This window comes from Pseudorca crassidens, chromosome 10 (assembly GCF_039906515.1).
Source record: "Pseudorca crassidens isolate mPseCra1 chromosome 10, mPseCra1.hap1, whole genome shotgun sequence".
NCBI lineage: Eukaryota > Metazoa > Chordata > Mammalia > Artiodactyla > Delphinidae > Pseudorca > Pseudorca crassidens.
In genome coordinates, this window is record NC_090305.1 from 63,422,226 (window position 1) to 63,443,133 (window position 20,908).

General features: G+C 39.9%; 1 protein-coding gene across 3 annotated transcripts in view; it reads right to left on the reverse strand.

Annotated features, from left to right (window-relative positions):
- WDR48 (WD repeat domain 48) overlaps window positions 1-20,908 on the reverse strand; it is a 43,745-nt gene that overhangs the window by 2,466 nt on the left and 20,371 nt on the right. For all 3 annotated transcript variants that reach the window (XM_067754038.1, XM_067754040.1, XM_067754039.1), the window contains exons 8-18: window positions 19,514-19,738; window positions 17,761-17,835; window positions 16,725-16,827; window positions 15,814-15,911; window positions 10,631-10,738; window positions 10,223-10,319; window positions 8,068-8,163; window positions 5,427-5,532; window positions 4,443-4,530; window positions 2,008-2,084; window positions 376-568 (exon numbers count right to left, since the gene is read on the reverse strand). In XM_067754038.1, the coding sequence (XP_067610139.1) occupies window positions 376-568; window positions 2,008-2,084; window positions 4,443-4,530; window positions 5,427-5,532; window positions 8,068-8,163; window positions 10,223-10,319; window positions 10,631-10,738; window positions 15,814-15,911; window positions 16,725-16,827; window positions 17,761-17,835; window positions 19,514-19,738 (1,266 nt within the window). The remainder of the gene's footprint in view (window positions 1-375; window positions 569-2,007; window positions 2,085-4,442; window positions 4,531-5,426; window positions 5,533-8,067; window positions 8,164-10,222; window positions 10,320-10,630; window positions 10,739-15,813; window positions 15,912-16,724; window positions 16,828-17,760; window positions 17,836-19,513; window positions 19,739-20,908) is intronic.

Here is a 20,908-nt window from a genome sequence, read left to right on the forward strand (position 1 = left end):
CCGGAGTCTGTGCTCCGCAACGGGAGAGGCCACAACACTGAGAGGCTCGCGTACCGGAAAAAAAAAAAAAAAAAAGACGAGCATGTATCTTTCTTGTCAGAAAAAAAAAGCCACCAGCACATCCACATTTGTCTGTGTGTGCATTTAAGTCTCCATGTCCCTTTCCTGAAAACTGCCCCAGGGATAAATGGAAGCTTTAAGGTGGGCTATAGAGCCCTTCAGAAGGGGCCTCACAAATAGGTGGGAGAGACCCAGTGCTCCTAAAAGCAAAAGCCCCCCAAAGGCAACAGACTTGGAAACTACAATCCCACCACATGATGAAATTCTGAGCACCAGCACTGGAAAAAATGGGGCTGTGTCCTCAAGTCCACTTACCTGGTCCTGGCACAAAAGTTCAATTTTCTCCTCTGCCAACACAGCAATATCCTCTTCTTTTTCCTGTTCTCCTGGTTTTTCATTATTAGAAGAGCTAGTGGTTTGAGACTCATTATCCAAGTTGATGATTTTCTCATAGACGTGTTCCATTACTTTCCGGACTTGAAGCATGTCACTAGCAGAGAGTCTATCTCTGTAAAAAGCAAGGGCAGATTGTGACATCTGGAAATCACTGGATATTATCTCTTCCATATTTCTTGGTGTTAACATTTGACAAAGATAAAACATACCACAGAAACATAAACCAATAAATGTTCTTAGTCATTGCCGTAATCCATTTTTAGAATTGCCAATAGATTTTCTATAGTGTCCTCCCCTAAGACAGATTATGTGCAAATAAATGAGATTAAATACATATTCTTAAACCTTCTATATACATAAGGAATAGCCTTCTGGGTTTTATTCCCTTAAAGACTTTCCCAGAGCATGGGCAAACTAAATGCTCATGGAAGGGAAGGCAGCCCCTGGTGCTTACCAGGCTCCGATGATATATGTGCTCATTTCTCCCAAGGCTTCCTCCTCCTATAGCCAAGCCCTTGAGTTTCAACTGCCTGTCTGATCTCCAGACCTACCAACACAACAGCTAGCTAGGCAGCTCCAGCTGGATGTCCCAAAGGCACCTCAAACTCTACATGTCCAAAACTAGATTCAGCAATTTCCTTACCCCCAAGCCTACTTCTGTATCTCCGACATCAGTTAATAATGGTCAAACCAAGTAGCTAAGGCTCATACTCTGAAAGTCATCCTGAACTTCAGTCATTAAACCTAGTTGAAGTGATATCCAGAACTTGCTTTAAAATAATCGTGTGTGTGTGTGTGTATGTGTGTGTAGGCAGGTGGGTTCAGTGGGAGGGAGGGGAGGTAGAGGTATAGATGAAACAAAATGTTTAGCCATATGTTGAGAATTATGTAAGCTGTGTGATGGGATAATGGGGGTTCATTCTCCTATTGTCTTTTTTTGCATATGTTTGGAAATCTCTCTAACAAAAGGTTTTAAAGTCCTACTGATTCTACTTGCTGGGATACACATCAGTGAAACCTTGAATGTTCTTTCTGACTCCCCTCCTAGCATCTCCTGGCCACCCCTCCATCCTATGCTGCAGCTACACAGGTCCTTGACAATTTCAATATCTTATGCAGGCTCCTACTTCCACATCCCTGATCGAACCATCTTCTGGACCTGGAATATCTCTCTTTTGAAGTTCTATCCATCCTTACATGTCCAGCTCAAATTCCATGTCCTTCAAGAAAGCTTTCTGGAAAGCTACAGCCAAAAATTCATTTCTTTCCCCTACACTCATCATTCCGTAAGTATCCATAAAAGCAGTTACTATACGCAGACTGTGTCCTAAACTATGAGAGACAAAATCCATGTTTTACTTATTTTGAACATCTGCAGCCGGCCACAGTAGGTACTTGGTATATGGTTAAATTATATAAACTTTCAATATTATGAAATTAGCCTTAGATCTAGTACTTGCCTCCTGTGCTATAAAAGCAATTATAAGGAATTTTTAAAAATCTCTGGCAATAAATTAGATCAAAGTATCACATGACACTCCATTTACTTACTTTTTTAAGGTTTTTGCTCCTGAAGATGCGTGAGGTTGGAGGTAGAAAGGAATTTTGTTGAATTTGGGCATATTTTTCTGAAACATGAAAAGTGAAAAAAGGTAAGATAGTTTCTGTTAGCTGATAAACTAAAATGATGTCAACAGGAAAACCATCCACAAGTTAAGTTATTTCACAATTAAAAGTGACTGTCTATGAAATTTATAATAAGCTATCAAATTATCTACGTCAGCCTTAGTGAAAAGGTATCAGAAAAGTATAATGTTTCATTTTGTAATAAAAGATACATAAAGACAAATTATATGCAATGTCAGTGGCAATATGAAATTGCAGCATGGATCTTCTCTATTAACAATTCAAGGAATGAAAAGGAAACAAATTTTAATTCTTTAAGCTATACAAACCAAAATCTGAGTTCTACATTAAAATGCCCAAACAAAAAATTAAGTGTCTTGCGAGAAACCCACAACATTCACCTTTGAGCAAAACCATACGCTCTACGCTGGTGAGGCCCATTATCCAACTGAAAAGGCCAATCAAAGTCCTCCCACTTTCTTTTCCTCTGACATCAGAGTAAGGTCTGAGGTTTTAAATGAGTGGAAACTTCAGCCAACCACCTAGATGTCCACCATGAGGTAAACCACATACTTAGATGAAGGATAAAATTAATTGGTCATCTTTTCTCTGGGGATTAATCCTCTCCGAGCCTCCATATCATATCCTGTCTGGATGTCTCCTCTGAGGAATGAGCCACAGGCCTAAAGTCAGCAATGCATCCAGGTGAGTTTAACACTCAAAGGAAGTTGTGGTTTATGGGGAGCTCGGATTTAGAGAAGACCACAGAATATCTATCAGGTGTCAGACCAGTTTTAAGTTCTTGGAGGTATATCTGGGACAGAAAATGAATTTTCTGCAGGTTCTAGAGATTAAATCTCTTTTCATATATCTTTAGAAATATAGGTCAACAGCACATAAAAGAGTCTAGAAACAGACCCATGTGTGTATAGAAATTTAGTATATGATAAAGATAGCATTTCAAATTAGTAGTAAAAGTTTATTCAATATATTGTGTTGGCACACTGGCTATCCATTTGGAGAAAGTTAGCATTCTACTTCACACCAAACAGAATAAATTCTAATAGACTGAAGATCTAGACACAAACCATTATCATAAACATACTAGAAGAGAATACAAGAAGAGAACATTTTTGCTACTTGGAAGTGGGAAATACCTAAGCAAGACATGAAACTCAGAGCCAAAAAGGATCTGGTCATATAAAAATTAAAACTCTTTGCCTGCCAAAAGACATCATGAACAAAGTAAAATTCAATTGAGAGGCAAGATAATAGTCAAAGGGTTAATATTGAATATGAACAACGCCTACAAGTCAGTAAGAAAGACAAATAACCCAATAGAAAACTGAGTAAAGAATGCAAATAGGCAATCCACAAAAGAAGAAATAAAAATGGCCAACGTGAAAAGATGCTTAACCTCACCACAAATGAAACCAAAACCAAAAAACACATTAAAACAATGAGATAATATCTGCCTATAAAACAAAAATCTGCCTATCTTTCAGCAAAGATTGTAAGTATCCAGCATTGGTGAGGGTGTGCAGTACTGGGCACTCATACACTGTTGGTAAGAGTGTAAACTGGTACAGCCTTTGTGGAGGGCAATTTGGCAACATCTATCGAAATTTAAAATGTGCATACCCTTTGATCCAGCAATTCCACTTCTAGGAATTTATCCTAAAAAGTACACAAAGATATATGTACAAGGATGTTCACTGAAGCATTGTTTGTAATAGAAAACACTGGGTACAACCTAAATGTCCATTTATAGGGACTGGCTAAATAGATCTTGGTACATTTATACAATGGAATACCTTGCAGTCATTAAAAAGGAATGATCCATATACAGACATGAAAAAATGTCCAAGATATATTTTTAAGAGAGAAGAGAAAAAAAAACAAAAAAATCAAGTTGCAGAACAGTATATATAGTAGGAGATTTTGTGCAAAATAAAATGATCTATACACACACATATATACACAAATAATATATGCTTGTGTATGCACAGAAAAAACTACTGAAGGCTATGCATTAAACTATTAATATTTACTACCTCTGGGAAGAAGAATAGGGAGTGAATAAAAGAGAAACAGTGATTGGGAAAGGGATGGGAATTTCACCTTATTCATTTATTATTTTCTTTGATAAGCATATATTATTTATATAATTTAAAGACATAAAGAGATATATAAATAATTATTAATACTTCTTCTGAAACTTTGGAACTGCAGGGAAGCAGAAGAGGATTCCACTTGGTAGTGTAGTTTTAATTAAAGATTACACAGTCTAAAGTAGTTCTTAATTGTCTTCATGATTTGGAAGAAAATAAAAGGGCAAAGTGGGAATGGAGGATACTTACATCCACAGTGATGTCAATTACCCATTGTGGCACTGTCTCATTCAGAAGCATGGACTCAGTCTCACCCCCAGAGTCTCGGCAGAGCAGCCTAAACATAATCCAACAGGTAGTAAGTGACAAAACAAGCACAGATCCCAAAATCATTGTCAATAAACGTTAGAGGGAGGGACTGTTACAGAGTTCATTTAGGATAACCCTCACTTGACAGCTGAGGAAATAAAGTGAAGGCAGGCAGAATGACTCACTCTGCTAAGAGGGAGAGCAAGCCCTAAAACTCAGGCCCCCAGATTTTGAGGCCAGACATACACTACAGCTGCCTGATTCCCTGGGTGAGGATAGGAACCTGGGTATAGGCAAAGCACTTGAGAAAGGTCGTCTGCCAGTGCTATAGAGTGTGGCACGCCACACACAGTGGGGGTCAGGTTTATTTTTGGTAACCACACTCTCAGGAAACCATCATAAAGGAAGAAAATTCTGCCCTCAAGGGCAAGACAAACATTTTTCTTACTTCTGGCCCTACAGAAGACTCTAGTAGGCTTTCCCCCATGACTCTCCCTGGGCCTTGGCTGGCAACTTGGAGATGAAGCCAGTCTAGCTCTTGCGTGCAGGGCCTCATGAAGGACTGCCTCACTCCTCAGGTCGGGCCACTGTTGGGCACAACAGTTCCCAAGAGCAGCCCAGTCCATCTCCCCTGGCCAAGCCCGAGGGAAGTTATCTACTCTGATGCTGTCCTGTGGGCAGACACTTCCGGTGATGGTTTCCTGCAGAAACCACTAAGAAGCTGCCTCAAGGCAAGCTATCAACCTCATTTGAACACTAGAGGCTCAGCTCACAATTAGAATGGGGTCTAATAGCACCAGACACTTAACTATGTCATGGAGATGAAGAAGCTTCCAAACCCCCGACACCTCTAGAAGTTAAACATGTGCTTGAATGAATACTTCTTGGCAAACAGGATGCCTTCTTAGCCCTTCTTACCCATACCTGAACAAGGTGCGACCTCCAGCTTCACCAAAGATCACAGGAGTGTGTGGGGGCACCTGGAAATAGCCATTTCCCTTCTGTACTCGGTTCTCCTGCTCCCCATTTACTAGGAAAAGGTACAGATGGTGTCAGGATCCAGAGTTAGTGCTAAAAACACAGACTCTAAACATTTCATTTCCACAGAGCCCAACCATTGCAAGATTTTTTAAGTCAAAATCCTGTACGTCAGTCAGAGACAAAAATAAAGGTAAAAAAACAAAGTTAAATTCTTGAAAATAAGAAATATGGCAACTTGGGATGTACCTCATGAGAAATGACTACATTTTAGAGGATTTTAACAGAAGAGATTAATGTCTGAGATTTGAGACAAAAACATAACCGTCTATTTCAGCCACAGGTAAGTACAGGACAGCCTCTTTATAAACGATGATCTGCTCTTTTTTTGCTGCAGGGACGGGATGGGGCCGGTAAAATGCCGAGCTCAGAAAAATTTCTGTCAGAAAAAACTTTATGGTTAACGGTAGTCACAACTAATGGCAGAGGTATCAGTGAAAAACAAAACCTCAAAGAGGTAATAATCTCATTTTTACTGCTCTCTGCAGACTTCATTTCACTCTGCTTTCTTTGTAATCTTTTGAACGGAGTGCCGTCGACCCCCACTCAAGTGCCAGCTTGTGCATAAACACTTCCCTGACGAATCTGGAAGCAGTCTTGCCCTCTGCAACCTTACAGCACTCTCAGAACCTCTCTCACAGAACCTACTCTCTGATCTCATAATGCTGATGTAAGCGGCCCTTTGCCCAACCAGAATGCCAGTCCCTGAAGGGTAGGGTCCATGCCCATTTATCTTTATTACCCCCACCTGCAACACAATACAGGTCTCAGAATACTTGAACTGCTCCCCAAGTATAATCTAAGCAGCTCTTGAGTATCCACTGAGCATGGTGCAGGTGTAGCAGAAGATTACCAGACACATAGAGTGTGCAGTGTCCTGAGCTCTGGCTGGGTCCTGCCCTGCCTTTACTATGCCAGTTTGATTTTAAGGATGATTTGGGGTTTCCTGTGACTTTTTCTTTATACCCCCAACCAAAGCCTGGATCCAAGAGGTGCTGATTGTGCCACTGTTTTGTTTTTTTGATCTTTTTCTTTGAATTTTGTTTTATTTTATTTTTATACAGCAGGTTCTTATTAGTCATCTATTTTATACATATTAGCGAATATACGTCAATCCCAATCCCCCAATTCATCACACCACCCTACTCTGTGCCACTGTTTTTTGTTTTGTTTTTAAAGATTTTTTTTGATTTTTTTAAAGTCTTTATTGAATTTGTTACAGTATTGCTTCTGCTTTATGTTTTGGTTTTTTGGCTGCGAGGCATGTGGGATATTAGGTCCCCGACCAGGGATTGAACCCACAACCCCTGCATTGGAAGGCAAAGTCTTAACCACTGGACCACCAGGGAAGTCCCTGTACCACTGTTTATTCATTACTTAATATGTATTATTGCTACTTGGGCCTCTGAGGGCACCCTGTCATGTTACAGATGGAGAAAAACAAGCCAAGAACAGGAAATGACATGCCCATAACTACATGGCTGATAAATGGCAGAGCCCATACCAGAACCTAGCTTGCTCAACCCTCTGTGAAGAGAAATTTCCACTGAATTTCTCTGGCTCACAGCCCACTGTACAATTCTAAAGGGGAATAAAGTGGGCCAGGTGACAAAAGAAATGACATCACGGGTGGGGTCAGTGCCCTCTCTATGACAGGGACATCAGGAGACTGGCTTTCAGAGAAAGAGGTATGTCATCCTTGCAAAACAGATTTAAACTCCAAAAATCATTCTGGATGAATCAGTCAGCCAGAACAAAGTCTCTGGCAGGAGGTCCTCATCACTGGTGACCACCGTAAGTGGGCAATCTTCAGAGAATCTTCAGCAGATAAGTCCTCAGTGGGTGGGACTTAAGGTTACATATGAGTTGTGAAATTTTAAGATTTCTTTTCCCCTTTCTTTAATGAAACTGAGCCAAATTCTCCTCTGCTTCCCAGAGAAAGTTACTGCCACTGCCTGTGGCACACAAAGCTTTTCAATGCCCTCAATGACATTAATTCTTTACACATACTCATTCACTTAACCTGACACTTCTGAGTTGGGATTTGAATTTTTGAGCCAAGATCAGGTAGATCATCAGACTAGGTAATATCTACATTTCAAGCCAATGTGAAGTTAGACTACACAAGGACAAACCTGGCTTTTTGATGTTAATTAGCGAGCACTGGAGGTAAATCTAGCCGGTCCATGGATACCCTAAGAAATATCTTTGGAATAACCCTGCTAAGCTGCCTACGTTTAAGGACAAAGGTCATTTGAATACACAGGGTTTATTCTATATATCTTGTGTATAGAATCTCACTGATTAAAAGCTCTCTTGGAATCTCAGTTAAGACTGGATGGATGTTCTCTAGGATGTGGAAGGGAGGGCAGTAAATTGGGCACATCACATATATTTATTATGTCACACTTTAGCAAATGCTTAAAATAATTTTTTTAAGAAAACATTCTCAGGATAACAAACAATCTAAGTATCCTTAACTTCTGAGTAAATTTTAAATCAATTATCCTGATATAAAAACACGAACCATGGTTTACTTCATTTTCTTCTTCATCTATTGGATTCACATGCGTCCTAGGCCAATATTCTAGGAGGGCCTGGAGTAAAAGTCCTCCTAAGTTCACTGCAAAAGAGTTAATATAAAAAAGAAATGGAAAAGAGAATCATTAGCTTTAACCTAAAAATAGAGGGAAAGAAGTAAAAATTAAAAATTTCCACAAACTCTGATGTTACATTCTTAACCCAATGCCAAGGATGTTTAAAAGCAAGATTTAGAGATATCATGAAGTCTATTAAAATTTTATCTTAGAATGTTTAAAGCTGTGATAATATGGAGCAAACACATATTCTATTTGGTTGTTCAGATATAGCCATTCTTTAAAAATGAACAAACAAAAACAGCAACTGTAGTCTTTAAAGGGCTATTTCCATACAAAGCCAATACACTATATTTATATATATCAGGTATTTCTACATGCTACATTCATAATCAACAAAATGTAATAGACTCTTATGAAGATGAGTCTCTTCTCAACATACACAAGAATTAACTCAATATGGATTAAAGACTTGATGTAAGACCTGAAACCATAAAACTCCTAGAAGAAAACACAGGCAGTACGCTCGCTGACAATGGTCTTGGCAATGATTTTTTTGGATCTGACACCAAAAGCAAGGGCAATGAAGGCAAAAATAAACAAGTGGGACTACATCAAACTAAAAAGTTTCTGCAGAGCAAAGGAAATCATCAACAAAATGAAAAGGCAACCTAGTGAATGGGAGAAAATATTTGCAAATCATGTATCTGAAAGGGGTTAATATCCAAAATATATAAAAAATTCGTACAACTCAATAGCAAAAAAACTGAACAATCTGATTAAAAAATGGGTAGAAGATCTGAATAGACATTTTTCCAAAGAAGACACAGACAGTCAACAGGTACATGAAAAGATGCTCAACATCATTAATCACCAGGGAAATGCAAATCAAAACCACAATGACATATCACCTCACACCTGTCAGAGTGGCTATTATCAAAAAGACCACAAATAACAAATGTTTGAGAGTACGTGGAGAAACAGGAATCCTTGTGCACTACTGATGGGAATGTAAATTGGTGAAGCCACTGTGGACAACAGTACGGCAGTTCCTCAAAAATAAAACTATTATATCTAGTAATTCCACTTCTGACTATTTATCCAAAGAAAAGGAAACCACTAATTCAAAAAGATATATGCACCCCCATGTTCACTGCAGCACTATTTGCAATAGCCAAGATATTAGAAACAACCTCATTGTCCACTGATGGATGAATGGGTAAAGAAAATGTGATACACACACACACACACAAATATTATTCAGTCATAAAAAAGAATGAAGTCTTGCCATTTGCGACAACAAGGATGAACCGTGAAGGCATTATGGTTAAGTGAAATATGTCAGACACAGAAAGACAAATACCACTTATATGTGGAATCTAAAAACAAAAAAGCCAAAAAACAAAGCTCACAGATACAGAGAACAGATTGATGGTTGCCAGATGTGGGGAGTAATGGAATGGGTAAAATGGGTGAAGGGGGTCAAAAGGTACAATCTTCCAGTTATAAAATAAATAAGTCATGGGGACGTAATATACAGTGTGGCAACTGTAGTTACTAATACTGTATTGCATATTTGAAAGGTGCTAAGAGAGTAGATCCTAAAAATTCTCATTTAGAAAAAAAAATTTTCTGTGTATGGTGATGGATGTTAACTAGACTTATTGTAGTGATTATTTTACAATATATACAACTATTGAATCATTATATTGTACATCTGAAACTAATACATTATATGTCAATTATACTTCAATAATTTTTTTTTAAATCGGGGGGGAAAAACTGTTTCCTACATTCACTTTCCTAACCTAACAGACTTCCCACATGGTTTAAGGGTAAAGAGTGTGCTGCATGTTTAATTGTTAAAGCTAAGCCATAGATTGTGAGAAAAATCAAGATCCCCAAAACATTTAAAATGAATAGTATTTTCCATTTCCATATGAGAGAATATACAAGTTTCTTGAAAAATGATTTTTGAAAAACCCAAATATTGTTTAAAAAAAAAAAGATGAGCACATAAAAAAACAGCACAGATCCACCTTCTCTTTTGGAAGGAGAAAGGGAAAGAAGGACACTTAAACTCACGTTTTGGATCTGACCCGTCGGGGCTGCTAAAGCCAGCATCTTTTGCAGAAACCCAAGCAGCAAAACAGTCACTCTCATCCAAAGTAATTGTCAACATCTGTCAAAAGAAAAAAATTGTTAGTGACATTCCATGTGAATACATTCTCCAAATAAGTCTCTAAACCATTACTTATTTGTACTATTTAACTAAAGTGCTAAGCCACAGATTCAGAACCAAAATGTGTTTCTGCGTGATTCAATGCAACTACAATTTAATATACTGGCATACGAAAAGGCATTTAAACTGCATAAAATTTTTTCCTTTCATACATAAAAACACAGGACTCTATAACTAATCATACTTAATTTTGAGCTATATTAGAAATTTTCAACTATCCCAAATCGCACAAATATCAATTGCTAACTTACCCCTGTTTTTAAGTCTACTGAGAACCAATTTGGTACATACACCATCTTAAATCTTTTCTTAATTTCATCTTCAAAATCCACTTTGCCCAGATCTTCAACTTTACATGCCTATACATCAAAAATAAAGTATGATAATTATCAATGTTAAGTGGTCAACTGATTTGATTCTGACTTAGCTACTCAAAATTTTACACATTTGCCTAAATATAATGGAGTCTTAAATACATTCCAAAAAGAACATGGTCAAATATTTTTATCTTAAAGCATTTACCTTTAAGTAACTACATCCTATTAAAATTTTAAATTAAAAAACCACAAACTGTTCTTTTTTGGGAAACTGTAACCTAATTTTGCTCATACTGATATAGTATACCACCACACTTATCAGGAAGCAATGTCAAATGAAGCAAAAAAAATCTTCAAGGAACAAATAACAGTTTATAAGCACTTTAGGAGAATTGTGAAGCTATCAATACCTTCAGACAACAGCTATAATATAGGCAGCAATTTTAAGTTTCTCTTTCTTGACCATTACAATCCTTTTTATTCGTTCCCTAAATATCTATGCTCCCCAAAAGTATGTCCTGAACTTCCCCTCGTGCCATGGAGCATTTCCAATCACAGTTCATCTTAATCCTGAACAATATCACAGAATGTTCCCTCTACCTATTCTTCCTAACAGCAAACTGGCTCTTTCCTGAGGGTCCCATCTCATCAGCTGTCTTCTCAAATGGTGACTCTGCATCTTCTCCTACATCCCATAACTCTCTAATGGCATACAGAGACCATCATTCCACCATCACTGTGTAAAAACTCCTATTTCTTTGAGCCCGTATCATTTAGCTGCAGTAAACCGTACCCCTTTTCCTCACAGCCATCTAGCAACCTCTGTGCTCACTCTCCCTCATCTCCCTCATTCAATGGCAACTTGAGCCTGGCATAATGTCTTAAAACCCGTCTTGAGATCTTGCTTGCATCCCGGACAATATGAACATCCACATGGACAACACACAGGACAAGATGGCTTCTCAAATCCTTGACAGTATTCCCACTATAAATATACAGTCATTAATGCTACCTGGAACTTGTTTCCAAAGTCAGTCCTCCACAACATCTTTGTCAAATCTCTACTCTCCTCATACCCCTGACCTTGCTGCCACCACCTCCCTCACTACCCCCAGCACATGACTCTGACCTCTACTTCTCAAAAAAAGAGAAGCCTTGACAGAATCCTCTTAACTTTCTGCTACTGTTCTTCCTGGTGCAAGGAAAAAGGTGTCCCTCCTTTCTGTGCTCTGGATCCCCTCACCTCTTGCTTCTTGGGGACCTTGTACCATCATTTACCTTCTCATGTGTCTACGGGCTTCTCCTCACGAACAGTGAACCACGATCAAATTTCTCCCATCTTAAAAATGCCTAAACACCAAAACAAAACCTTCCCTTGACCTTCTCATGCCTAAATCTTCTCCAGCTACTGCCTTTCCTGCCCATCTCACCAAAGCCAAATTTCATCTAAGACTGTCTCCCCTCAAATTCTGTTTCTTCACCTCCCAAACACTATTCAACCCACTCTATCTGGCTTTTGCCCTTAGATCTCCCTAGAAACTGCTCTCCCCAGACACCGTCCTCTTTATTGGCTAGATGCATGTGCACGTTCCATTCCAGCGTCTCACACAAACTCTCAGCAGGCCAATGCAGCTAACCACAAGCTCCTTTCTGAAACGCTTAATTAGTCCTTGAGCTCTTCGTTTTCTTACCCCTTTTTATTACACACCTTTGTGGCTTCCTCTTTTTCTAAAAATTCTTGAAAGGGAGATGACTTGGTTTCTTCTATTTTCAGTATAGATGTATCCCTTAGGAACTCTGACCTTTCTCATGGCTCCAATTACAATCCACAGCTGAAGACGGCTGAACCGATTTCTCCAGCCCAGTTCTTTCATTCGTGCATTAGGTTGTATAGCTCTCTGCCCAGCAAACACCTCTACCCAGATATCTCACATAAATCCAAATCCGTTCTTTCTCACCAAGTCCCTTTCGCCCAACAATGCTTTCTCCTCTTACGTTCTCTGTATCACTTCCACTCACCAAACTAATCCCGAAACCTAGGCTAATCTCTGCTCCTTCCTTTTCTTGATACTCCCTTTTATTCAAGCATCACTCTTATCTATAGGCCTAAATCTCTTTCTAATCATTCTGTTTTTTTCCCCTTGTTCCCACCCCACTCTAGAGGAATATCCGATATTTCGCCTGTATTAGTACAACAGCCTCCTAACTATTATGTGTCAGTCACTACAGTAAATACTTCTCAAACACCCCCTTAACATTACCAAGAAATATGGACCATCCAGATTTTAGGAATAAAGACAAAGGTAAGCATATTCTGGAGATCACTTGGCTAGTAGCTGGCAGAGCCAAGGTCAGAATGCAGCTCTAACTCTGAGCATATGGTCCTAAATACTCCTGACTTCCATATTTCTGTATAATGCCATGTCTATTTTGCCTGATCACTTGATCTTAAAACCTCAAGGTCTAGTGTCTGGATATGGGAAGCTGCCAGGGACACAAAAATGCCAATGATGGTGCATGCCAGCTGAGCGCCCCATCTAAGTAGAACTACCTCCCATTCAGACAGCAGGACTCTACTCAGTCTTCAGCTAATTAGACCAGGAGAGGACATCAGACTCATAGGCAGAAAATCAAAGAGGAACTGGCTCGATTTGACTTTGTTAGATATTCTGGAGAACATCAGATGCTGCGCAGCATGAGGTAAAGCCTAGCCACAGGGCAGAGCTAGGGCCACATTAGTGGTGAAGCAGCCAAATTCCTACTGATGAGGTCATTTAGGGCTACTCTGAATCCTCTCCGTCTTCACAGAACCCCTCTCTGAAACAAACGTGAGTTTCTGGTCCCCTGACAAGCACATCTCTACTGTAGGGAAAAAACCAATCGGAATTTTTGGAGCCTACTGCAATTAAATTTTCCACTCAACTAAGGTCTCTTGTTCTGAAGCCATGCTCACCAAGCAACTGTTCTGTAATGTGATTTCCCACACAGCTGCGCCACAGTGGGGGAATGTGTTAGTCAGGCCAAGGTTTCCATTCAGAGACAGTCCCCTTTTCCGAGAAAGAAATGTGTTTATTCTTTGGATCCAGAAGTTAACTTAAGTGAACCTCTGTTCCTTATAACCAGGAACCTAACCAAAATACCAGATCTTTTCAATTCTTCCTTTAAAATATACCCAACATCTGTCTCTTCTTTTATTTTTGGATCAAATCGTCTTATTGAGGGACTCCAGGGGAGGGTGGAAGGCCTGGAGGACAATGAGATCTGATGTCTTCGGTCTGGCCAGGATCTCTCCAAGGCTTCACAGTGGCCAAAACTCATCCATCCCTTTCTTTAGATCCTCAAGTCACTATGCTTAAGACAACTGACTTCCTGACTTCCAGCTTCTTTCCCATGATACATACTGCTACGGCTCTGAACATAGGGTTTTCCTGCTCTAAAATCATCTATGATTAAGAATCTTTAGGAAGTACCAAAGAAAGGCCAAGCCTGGAGCCTGAAATTCATGACTTTTTGGTAAATGACGTGAATCTCATCTTTCATCCTTACACACCCCTACTACTCTTATACTTACTCTGGTCTCCAGCTATACAAAACTGTTCACCTGGCCCTGAATAAGTATGTTTTGATTACCTTCCTGTTGTGCCTTTGCCATTCACTCCCTCTTCCTAAAATGCCCTCCCATAATCCATCTGCTGGAATCCTTTAAGGCCCTGTTCAAACGATTTCTCCACTGTGAGGTTCTCCTGATTTCTCCAGTTGTAAGTAATCACCTTTGTCCATAAGCTATCTTGTGCTCTGTTGTCCCTCCTACAAAAAGGGATCATGAAATACACTTTTTCATCATTTGTGACCCTCAGCACAGTTCTGTGCACACAGTATTCATTCATGCCAGAATTTTTTTTTTTTCTTTTTGTGGTATGCGTACCTCTTACTGTTGTGGCCTCTCCTGTTGCGGAGCACAGGCTCCAGACACGCGCGCAGGCTCAGCGGCCATGGCTTACAGGCCTAGCCACTCCGCGGCATGTGGGATCTTCCCAGACCAGAGCACGAACCCGTGTCCCCTGCATCGGCAGGCGGACTCTCAACCACTGCGCCACCAGAGAAGCCCCAGAAATATTTTTTGAACAAATATAACAACAACACTAAGAAGGAACATTTGTCAGGATTCTAAAAGCAAACTTTTCAATCTGTCTATAACTTCTTCAGTGCTATTTATAATGTGGTTGAACAGCTTAATACATCTCAATTATCCAAGGAGTCACTGTAACATGACCCAAAGTAGTAACTGCTGCTCACAGTGATGGCTATAAATCCTAAGAAATGGCCAAACCTATTTTGTGTACTCCAGTGGTTCTCAACCCAGGGTGATTTTGCATCCTTCTTCTTCCTTCCTCCTCCTAAACATTTGGCAATATCTAGAGACATTTTTGGTTGTTATAACTGAAGTGGGGGATAGGGATGAAGGTGGTTACTGGCATCTACTGGGTAGAGGCTAAGGGGTGCTCCTAAACATCCTACAATGCACAGGACAGATCCTACCCCGCCCCCCCCGCCCCCCCTGACAAAACGTCAACAGTTTCAAGGACGAGGAACTCTGTTGTTTTCATTTTAAGGGAAGGCAGCACAACACAGTTTGTAATACACTAAACAGAGAAAACGGTTCCATTCAAATTCTGGGTACTTAAAAAGATAAACTATGGGGCTTCCCTGGTGGTGCAGTGGTTGAGAGTCCGCCTGCCGATGCAGGGGACACGGGTTCGTGTCCCGGTCCGGGAAGATCCCACATGCCACGGAGCGGCTGGGCCCACGAGCCATGGCCGCTGAGCCTGCGCGTCCGGAGCCTGTGCTCCACAACGGGAGAGGCCACAACAGTGAGAGGCCCGCGTACCGCAAAAAAAAAAAAAAAAAGAAAAAAAAAAAAAAGATAAACTATGGCCTTATCTAATATTCACATAAGAATATAAATATCCACCCCAAAATAAGGCTGCAATTAAATTTTTATTTATATGATAATTATCTTGGTTATTTTATACACACACATATACACACAGACTACAATAAAAAATAAAGGGATACATAATCCAATAATCTATATTTAATTACAAAAAGATACTTACCTTTAATACATCCCAATATGCCACATTATTATTGGTATCTTTGGTTAATATATGTCTCTTATCATTAAGAATGTGACACTGAATAATACTAGCACCCCCTAAAGGAAACAAATTCACACAATTAGGAAAACAATCCTACATTTAAATTCACAGTACAGCAATAATGTTAACTGGCATGTATTGTAACAGAATGTAAATCATACTAGCCCCCAGAAAGGAGAAGGTAAATCAGAATACCATATAATTATACCTAAGGCAATTTAAGGCTAACCAAAGAAAAACTGTCTGATTTTAATAACAGATTAAAAGACTCTCCATTCACTTCAAGGGTCTACTAGTGGAAAATTATTAAGAACAAACCCCTTAATAATTTTTTTACCCACTAGGAAAAGTCCACATGATGACAGGAAATCTCTGAATCAGTCCTATCTCTCATTAACTTTTGTTTCCTATCTTCCTTTTCGTGAATGGACATTCCATCCTAAAGGTCACAGCGTGAACATTTAACTATAGATAAACACACCATTCAATACTTTTAATCCCCTTGAAGTCAGAGCTGTCACTCGCAGTTGTAGCATGCAGAATTCAGGGGCCAGATCTGACCATTCTGGCTTGTGCCAAAAGACAACATTAAATCTTATATCTTTTACAAAGCGGTTGCTGGCTTTACCAACACCATGATTATTCTAATGCTGGGCAAAAAGATTAACTCAAGAAAGCTCAATTTTTAAAGTCACTAAAAAGCATTTAAAAAATATTTTTCTTCTATTAAAAACAAACCAATATACTATTATTTTGTTGACATCAGGATTACATTTAAAGGAAGGTCATCTCCTTTATTTTTGTCAATTTCTTCATAAGTATAATTAACTTCAGTAAAACGGACAATACCTTCCAATATCCTTACTTACCTTTAATAACCTGGTCGGGTTGTGTACAAAGGGGTGTTATAGGATTTGTACAGTCATTGTCATAATCTCCAGAGGCTCTAAAATTATGAATTCCTTTCAATGTCTAAAGGAACAAAATTCATTATTTAATCATTTTATGCCAATTAGTTTAAAGTGGCAAGAAAAACAAAGAACAAAAAAGAAACCAACAACAAAGAACAAATGAGAAAAACCGACAATAACAACATCAACCAAAAAATAGTCACAAAATACAATTACCTACCAATGATTAAAAAAATACAAAACAAAAATTAAGAAGGGAATGTTGTCTTTTTGGAGAGAAGACTAGGCACTCTTCCAGGTAAAGCTATGTTGATCTCAAATTGGCACAATGAAATTTAAACAAGTTATATAACATTTTTTTTTACAAGTACAGAGAAAGACCACTTGATCTACATATAAACAGGAATAAACCCAAACACTTTCTCTTTTGTTATCCACAAACAGTCTGGTAAGCAAGAAAACTTAAATCTTCTCTAATTAAGACTTAAGAATTAATAGTACTTTTTTGATTTCTCTCTGCTTATCCTTTATTTCTATACCTGTTCTTCATGCTATAAAGAAAAAGGAAATGAATTTGAAAAAACAACTTCCTGCTTTCTCTACGTTTAGAAAAACAGAATCCTAGAGTTTCCCTGCTGTGTTGGTACTTGGGCTGCCTCTTTTCAAATACAGCTTCATGAGATCAGAAGCTGTACTACTTTAAAGCTGTACTTTACTGGTTTTTATCAGGGAACAGTGCTTATTCTAAGCACATCAAATGTGTATCTTGGCTCCTGACAAAGAAGTCAGAAGCTGCATTTTGACTATGACCTTAATTTTTGTACAATCCTTAGGATCACACCTGCATTCATAGGGGCTTTCAGATTTTTGTCACTGTCCAAAAGCATGCTGAGAGTCAGGCTCATACTGAGCATTTGCTACTGGTACCTGGGAGGTCCGTGGTAACAAACCACATGTTTATAAACCTTTGCCAGATATACAGTGGCTCACTTACCCATTTATTTACTGTAGACTTCGTTGTTGCAACCCAGATTGCAGGAGGGGGATCAGCTGATCTGTCAAGCTCCATCTGAAATAAAGCACAAAAATATTGCTTTGTGGAATATTGACTCTTCTGAACTGCCAGGACCAGCTATACACTATTAAATATCAACTCCTTCATTCAACATCTGTGTGCTGACGATACCACAGCGTGTGTTAAAAGCTAGGGATGCACAGAAGAATGAGTCTCTTTGCTATAGGAATTCGTAGCCCTATAAAAGTGTAATAGGGGTGACTACTTACCAAAAACAGTGGCTTAAAGTTTTAAGTGTGGATAATTTAAGGGTTCTAGATGGGTACAGTCAAAAGGATGACTTACTATAACTTCTTAGTTTTGTCACTCCTGTGTTTTGTCTTCATGTTCTTAGTAACAAGGAAATATGTTTTTTTCTTGGAAAATGTTTGTAGCAAAAACCAAAACAACCATTCTAACAACACAGCAAAAGGAAAAGTACCCACATAATGTACCCCCCCACACATTTGCTTAAGGAATACAACTGTACTTTGTGAACAGTTTACTGTGTCCTCCTATATTTTTAAAATACCATACATATAAAAATACACATATACCCATGTATACATTATGCAAATGGAATGACTCTACATTTGCCCACTATTCTTCCTGCACCAGGAAGTTGCAGGTTTTTAGACATGGGGACAGGGCTGAACCACTAGCAAGTAGGAATCCTCTTCATTTCAAAGTGATGCTCCTTACAACATGGTTATGCCTGTGCTAAACACTTCTAGTCTTTTTCTCCACAGCCAAGAGATCCTGGCAGCTGCGGGACTCACAGTGCAGTTTCTCCTCCATACGTGACTCTCCCCATCAGTGTGCTTCCTGCACACATGCTGTGCCTGTATTTTAGCCTCCACTCTCTTGCTTCTCTAAAGGATTATTGCTTTTGTCCATTAGGCTGTGCCATCTGTTTTAAAGAACTGTAACTGGCCAGTATTATGTGAGCTCTTAGACCACAGGCATCCTCTCAAGTATCACATTTGACCTCTATTCCCTTTTTCAGTCCTTCCTCCTATACTGTGGTTTCAGATGTCACTTAGTTTCGTAGATGATGAGTATTTACAATTGTTTCCTGCTTTCCTTGTTGTTTTCAGATGATTTCTGAGAAGGGGTGGGGGGGAGTGCTGCCTTTATGCCTCCATTTTAAACCTGGAAATCTCCTCACCGTTGTCTTAATGTGCAATTCTGTGAACATCGGTGAGACTGAACATCTTGTCAATGATGACTGGCCATTTTCTAGGCTTCATTTTTAGCAGGTGTCAATATGGATGGCTTCTCAAGTACCCTTTTACCCACCACCCAGGACTATTTTGAGTCAGTGATGGTGTGGAATATGAACCAGCTTCCCCTCTTCTTCAGGAGAACTCTTCTACATCCTCCTCTTGAGGCAGTGGACAAATTTCTGCTTTGCTGTCCACTCTCAGATACCTGAACCCCTCATATTCCTCCTCTAAGGACAGGTTAGGAAAGCCAGGAGAGCTCAGGAGCACTTTGGGGCCAGCTCACTAGGATTCGCCAGTGCGAGAGCCATCCATCCCTGATGTACCCATGAAATCGCCATTTCTTCTATGGGTGACTAACAAGTATCTTTTTACAACCTCACAGTTGATTTGTGTTTTAATATTGATTTTGCTGTATTTGGCTAGCACATGTAACAATCTTAATCATAAAACTAAAACATATGACATACCTTGAGAACTGGTGCTTTTTCTTCACAGATTAGCACCCGAATGTCAGGGTTTCTTAGGTCTGTACAATAAATCTTCCGGTCCCTTCCTCCAGAGTACACATGTGTGAAGGTGTCATTGACCTGTAGAGCCCAAACACCTTCATCATGCACTCGGTACGTTGCTATACATCTCTGCTGGCCAAGGGACCAAAGGCGAATTGTCCCATCAGAACTGCCAGAAAGGCACTGAGAACAAAGAAAGCTAAGGTTAGAAACCTGCCAAAAAGTTCCTGCTTTCTTGTGCTTTGCACTTGTCTTCGCTCCTGACTCCACAATGTCAAACACACACCTCTAACAACCTGTATTCCTGACTCTGATAAAGACTTCTGACAAGCATACACCATAGCCTGAAACGACCAAAGGCAACAGTATGGGCTCAAGCAGGGGAACCCTCTGAGCAAAACTTCCTCTGTCCTGTGTACCTGGCCACTTGTTGAATCACCATCCCTTGGGAACATGTTAAAAATGTAAATTCCCCATTCCCATTCCAGACCTAATGAGGCAGAAACTCTGGTGGGGCTCAGCAATCTGTTTCGACAGGCTCTCCAGGTCATTCTGGTATGCCAAGTTTTTTTTTTTTGTTTTTTTTTTGCGGTATGCAGGCCTCTCACCGTTGTGGCCTCTCCCGTTGTGGAGCACAGGCTCCGGACGCGCAGGCTCAGCGGCCATGGCTCACGGGCCCAGCCGCTCCACAGAATGTGGGATCCTCCCGGACCGGGGCACGAACCCGTGTCCCCTGCATCGGCAGGCGGACTCTCAACCACTGCGCCACCAGGCGGACTCTCAACCACTGCGCCACCAGGGAAGCCCTGGTATGCCAAGTTTGACAAGCATTGCACTAGGCAAGGAAGCCTTCTGCAGCCCTGGGTCACACCTCTGTTTTGTCCCCCACCTCACAGCTCTGGATTCCTGATGGCCTGCCAGGTCTCCTGGATTCTACTGACAGGAGCCAAAAGCAAAATCCAGGCTTGCCACTCACTCTGTGAGCTTGGATACTTCCTATATGAGCTTCAAGTTCAATATCCATTAATACAAAATGTAGACCCTCAGCATTCAGAGTTAACATTGGCAATTCTGACAATTTATAAAGGCTCAGGAGTGTCAACTAGATAGAAGTTGCAGGTACACAAATCAGGGCTGAGCACCCAGAGAGTGTGACAGAAACAGGCAGAATCAGCCACCCCACATTCACATTCAGCATGCCTGGCGTTCTCTACTAGTTACTGTGGTGACCTGAGGAAAGGGATAAAAACTTATTTCTTTGGGGAAAAAAATCACCCTGAGGGGAAAGGAACTGCTGGTGTATGAAATTAAGCAGGCAAAGACCTTCAAAGAAGAGAAGATAGTTGTGGGCTT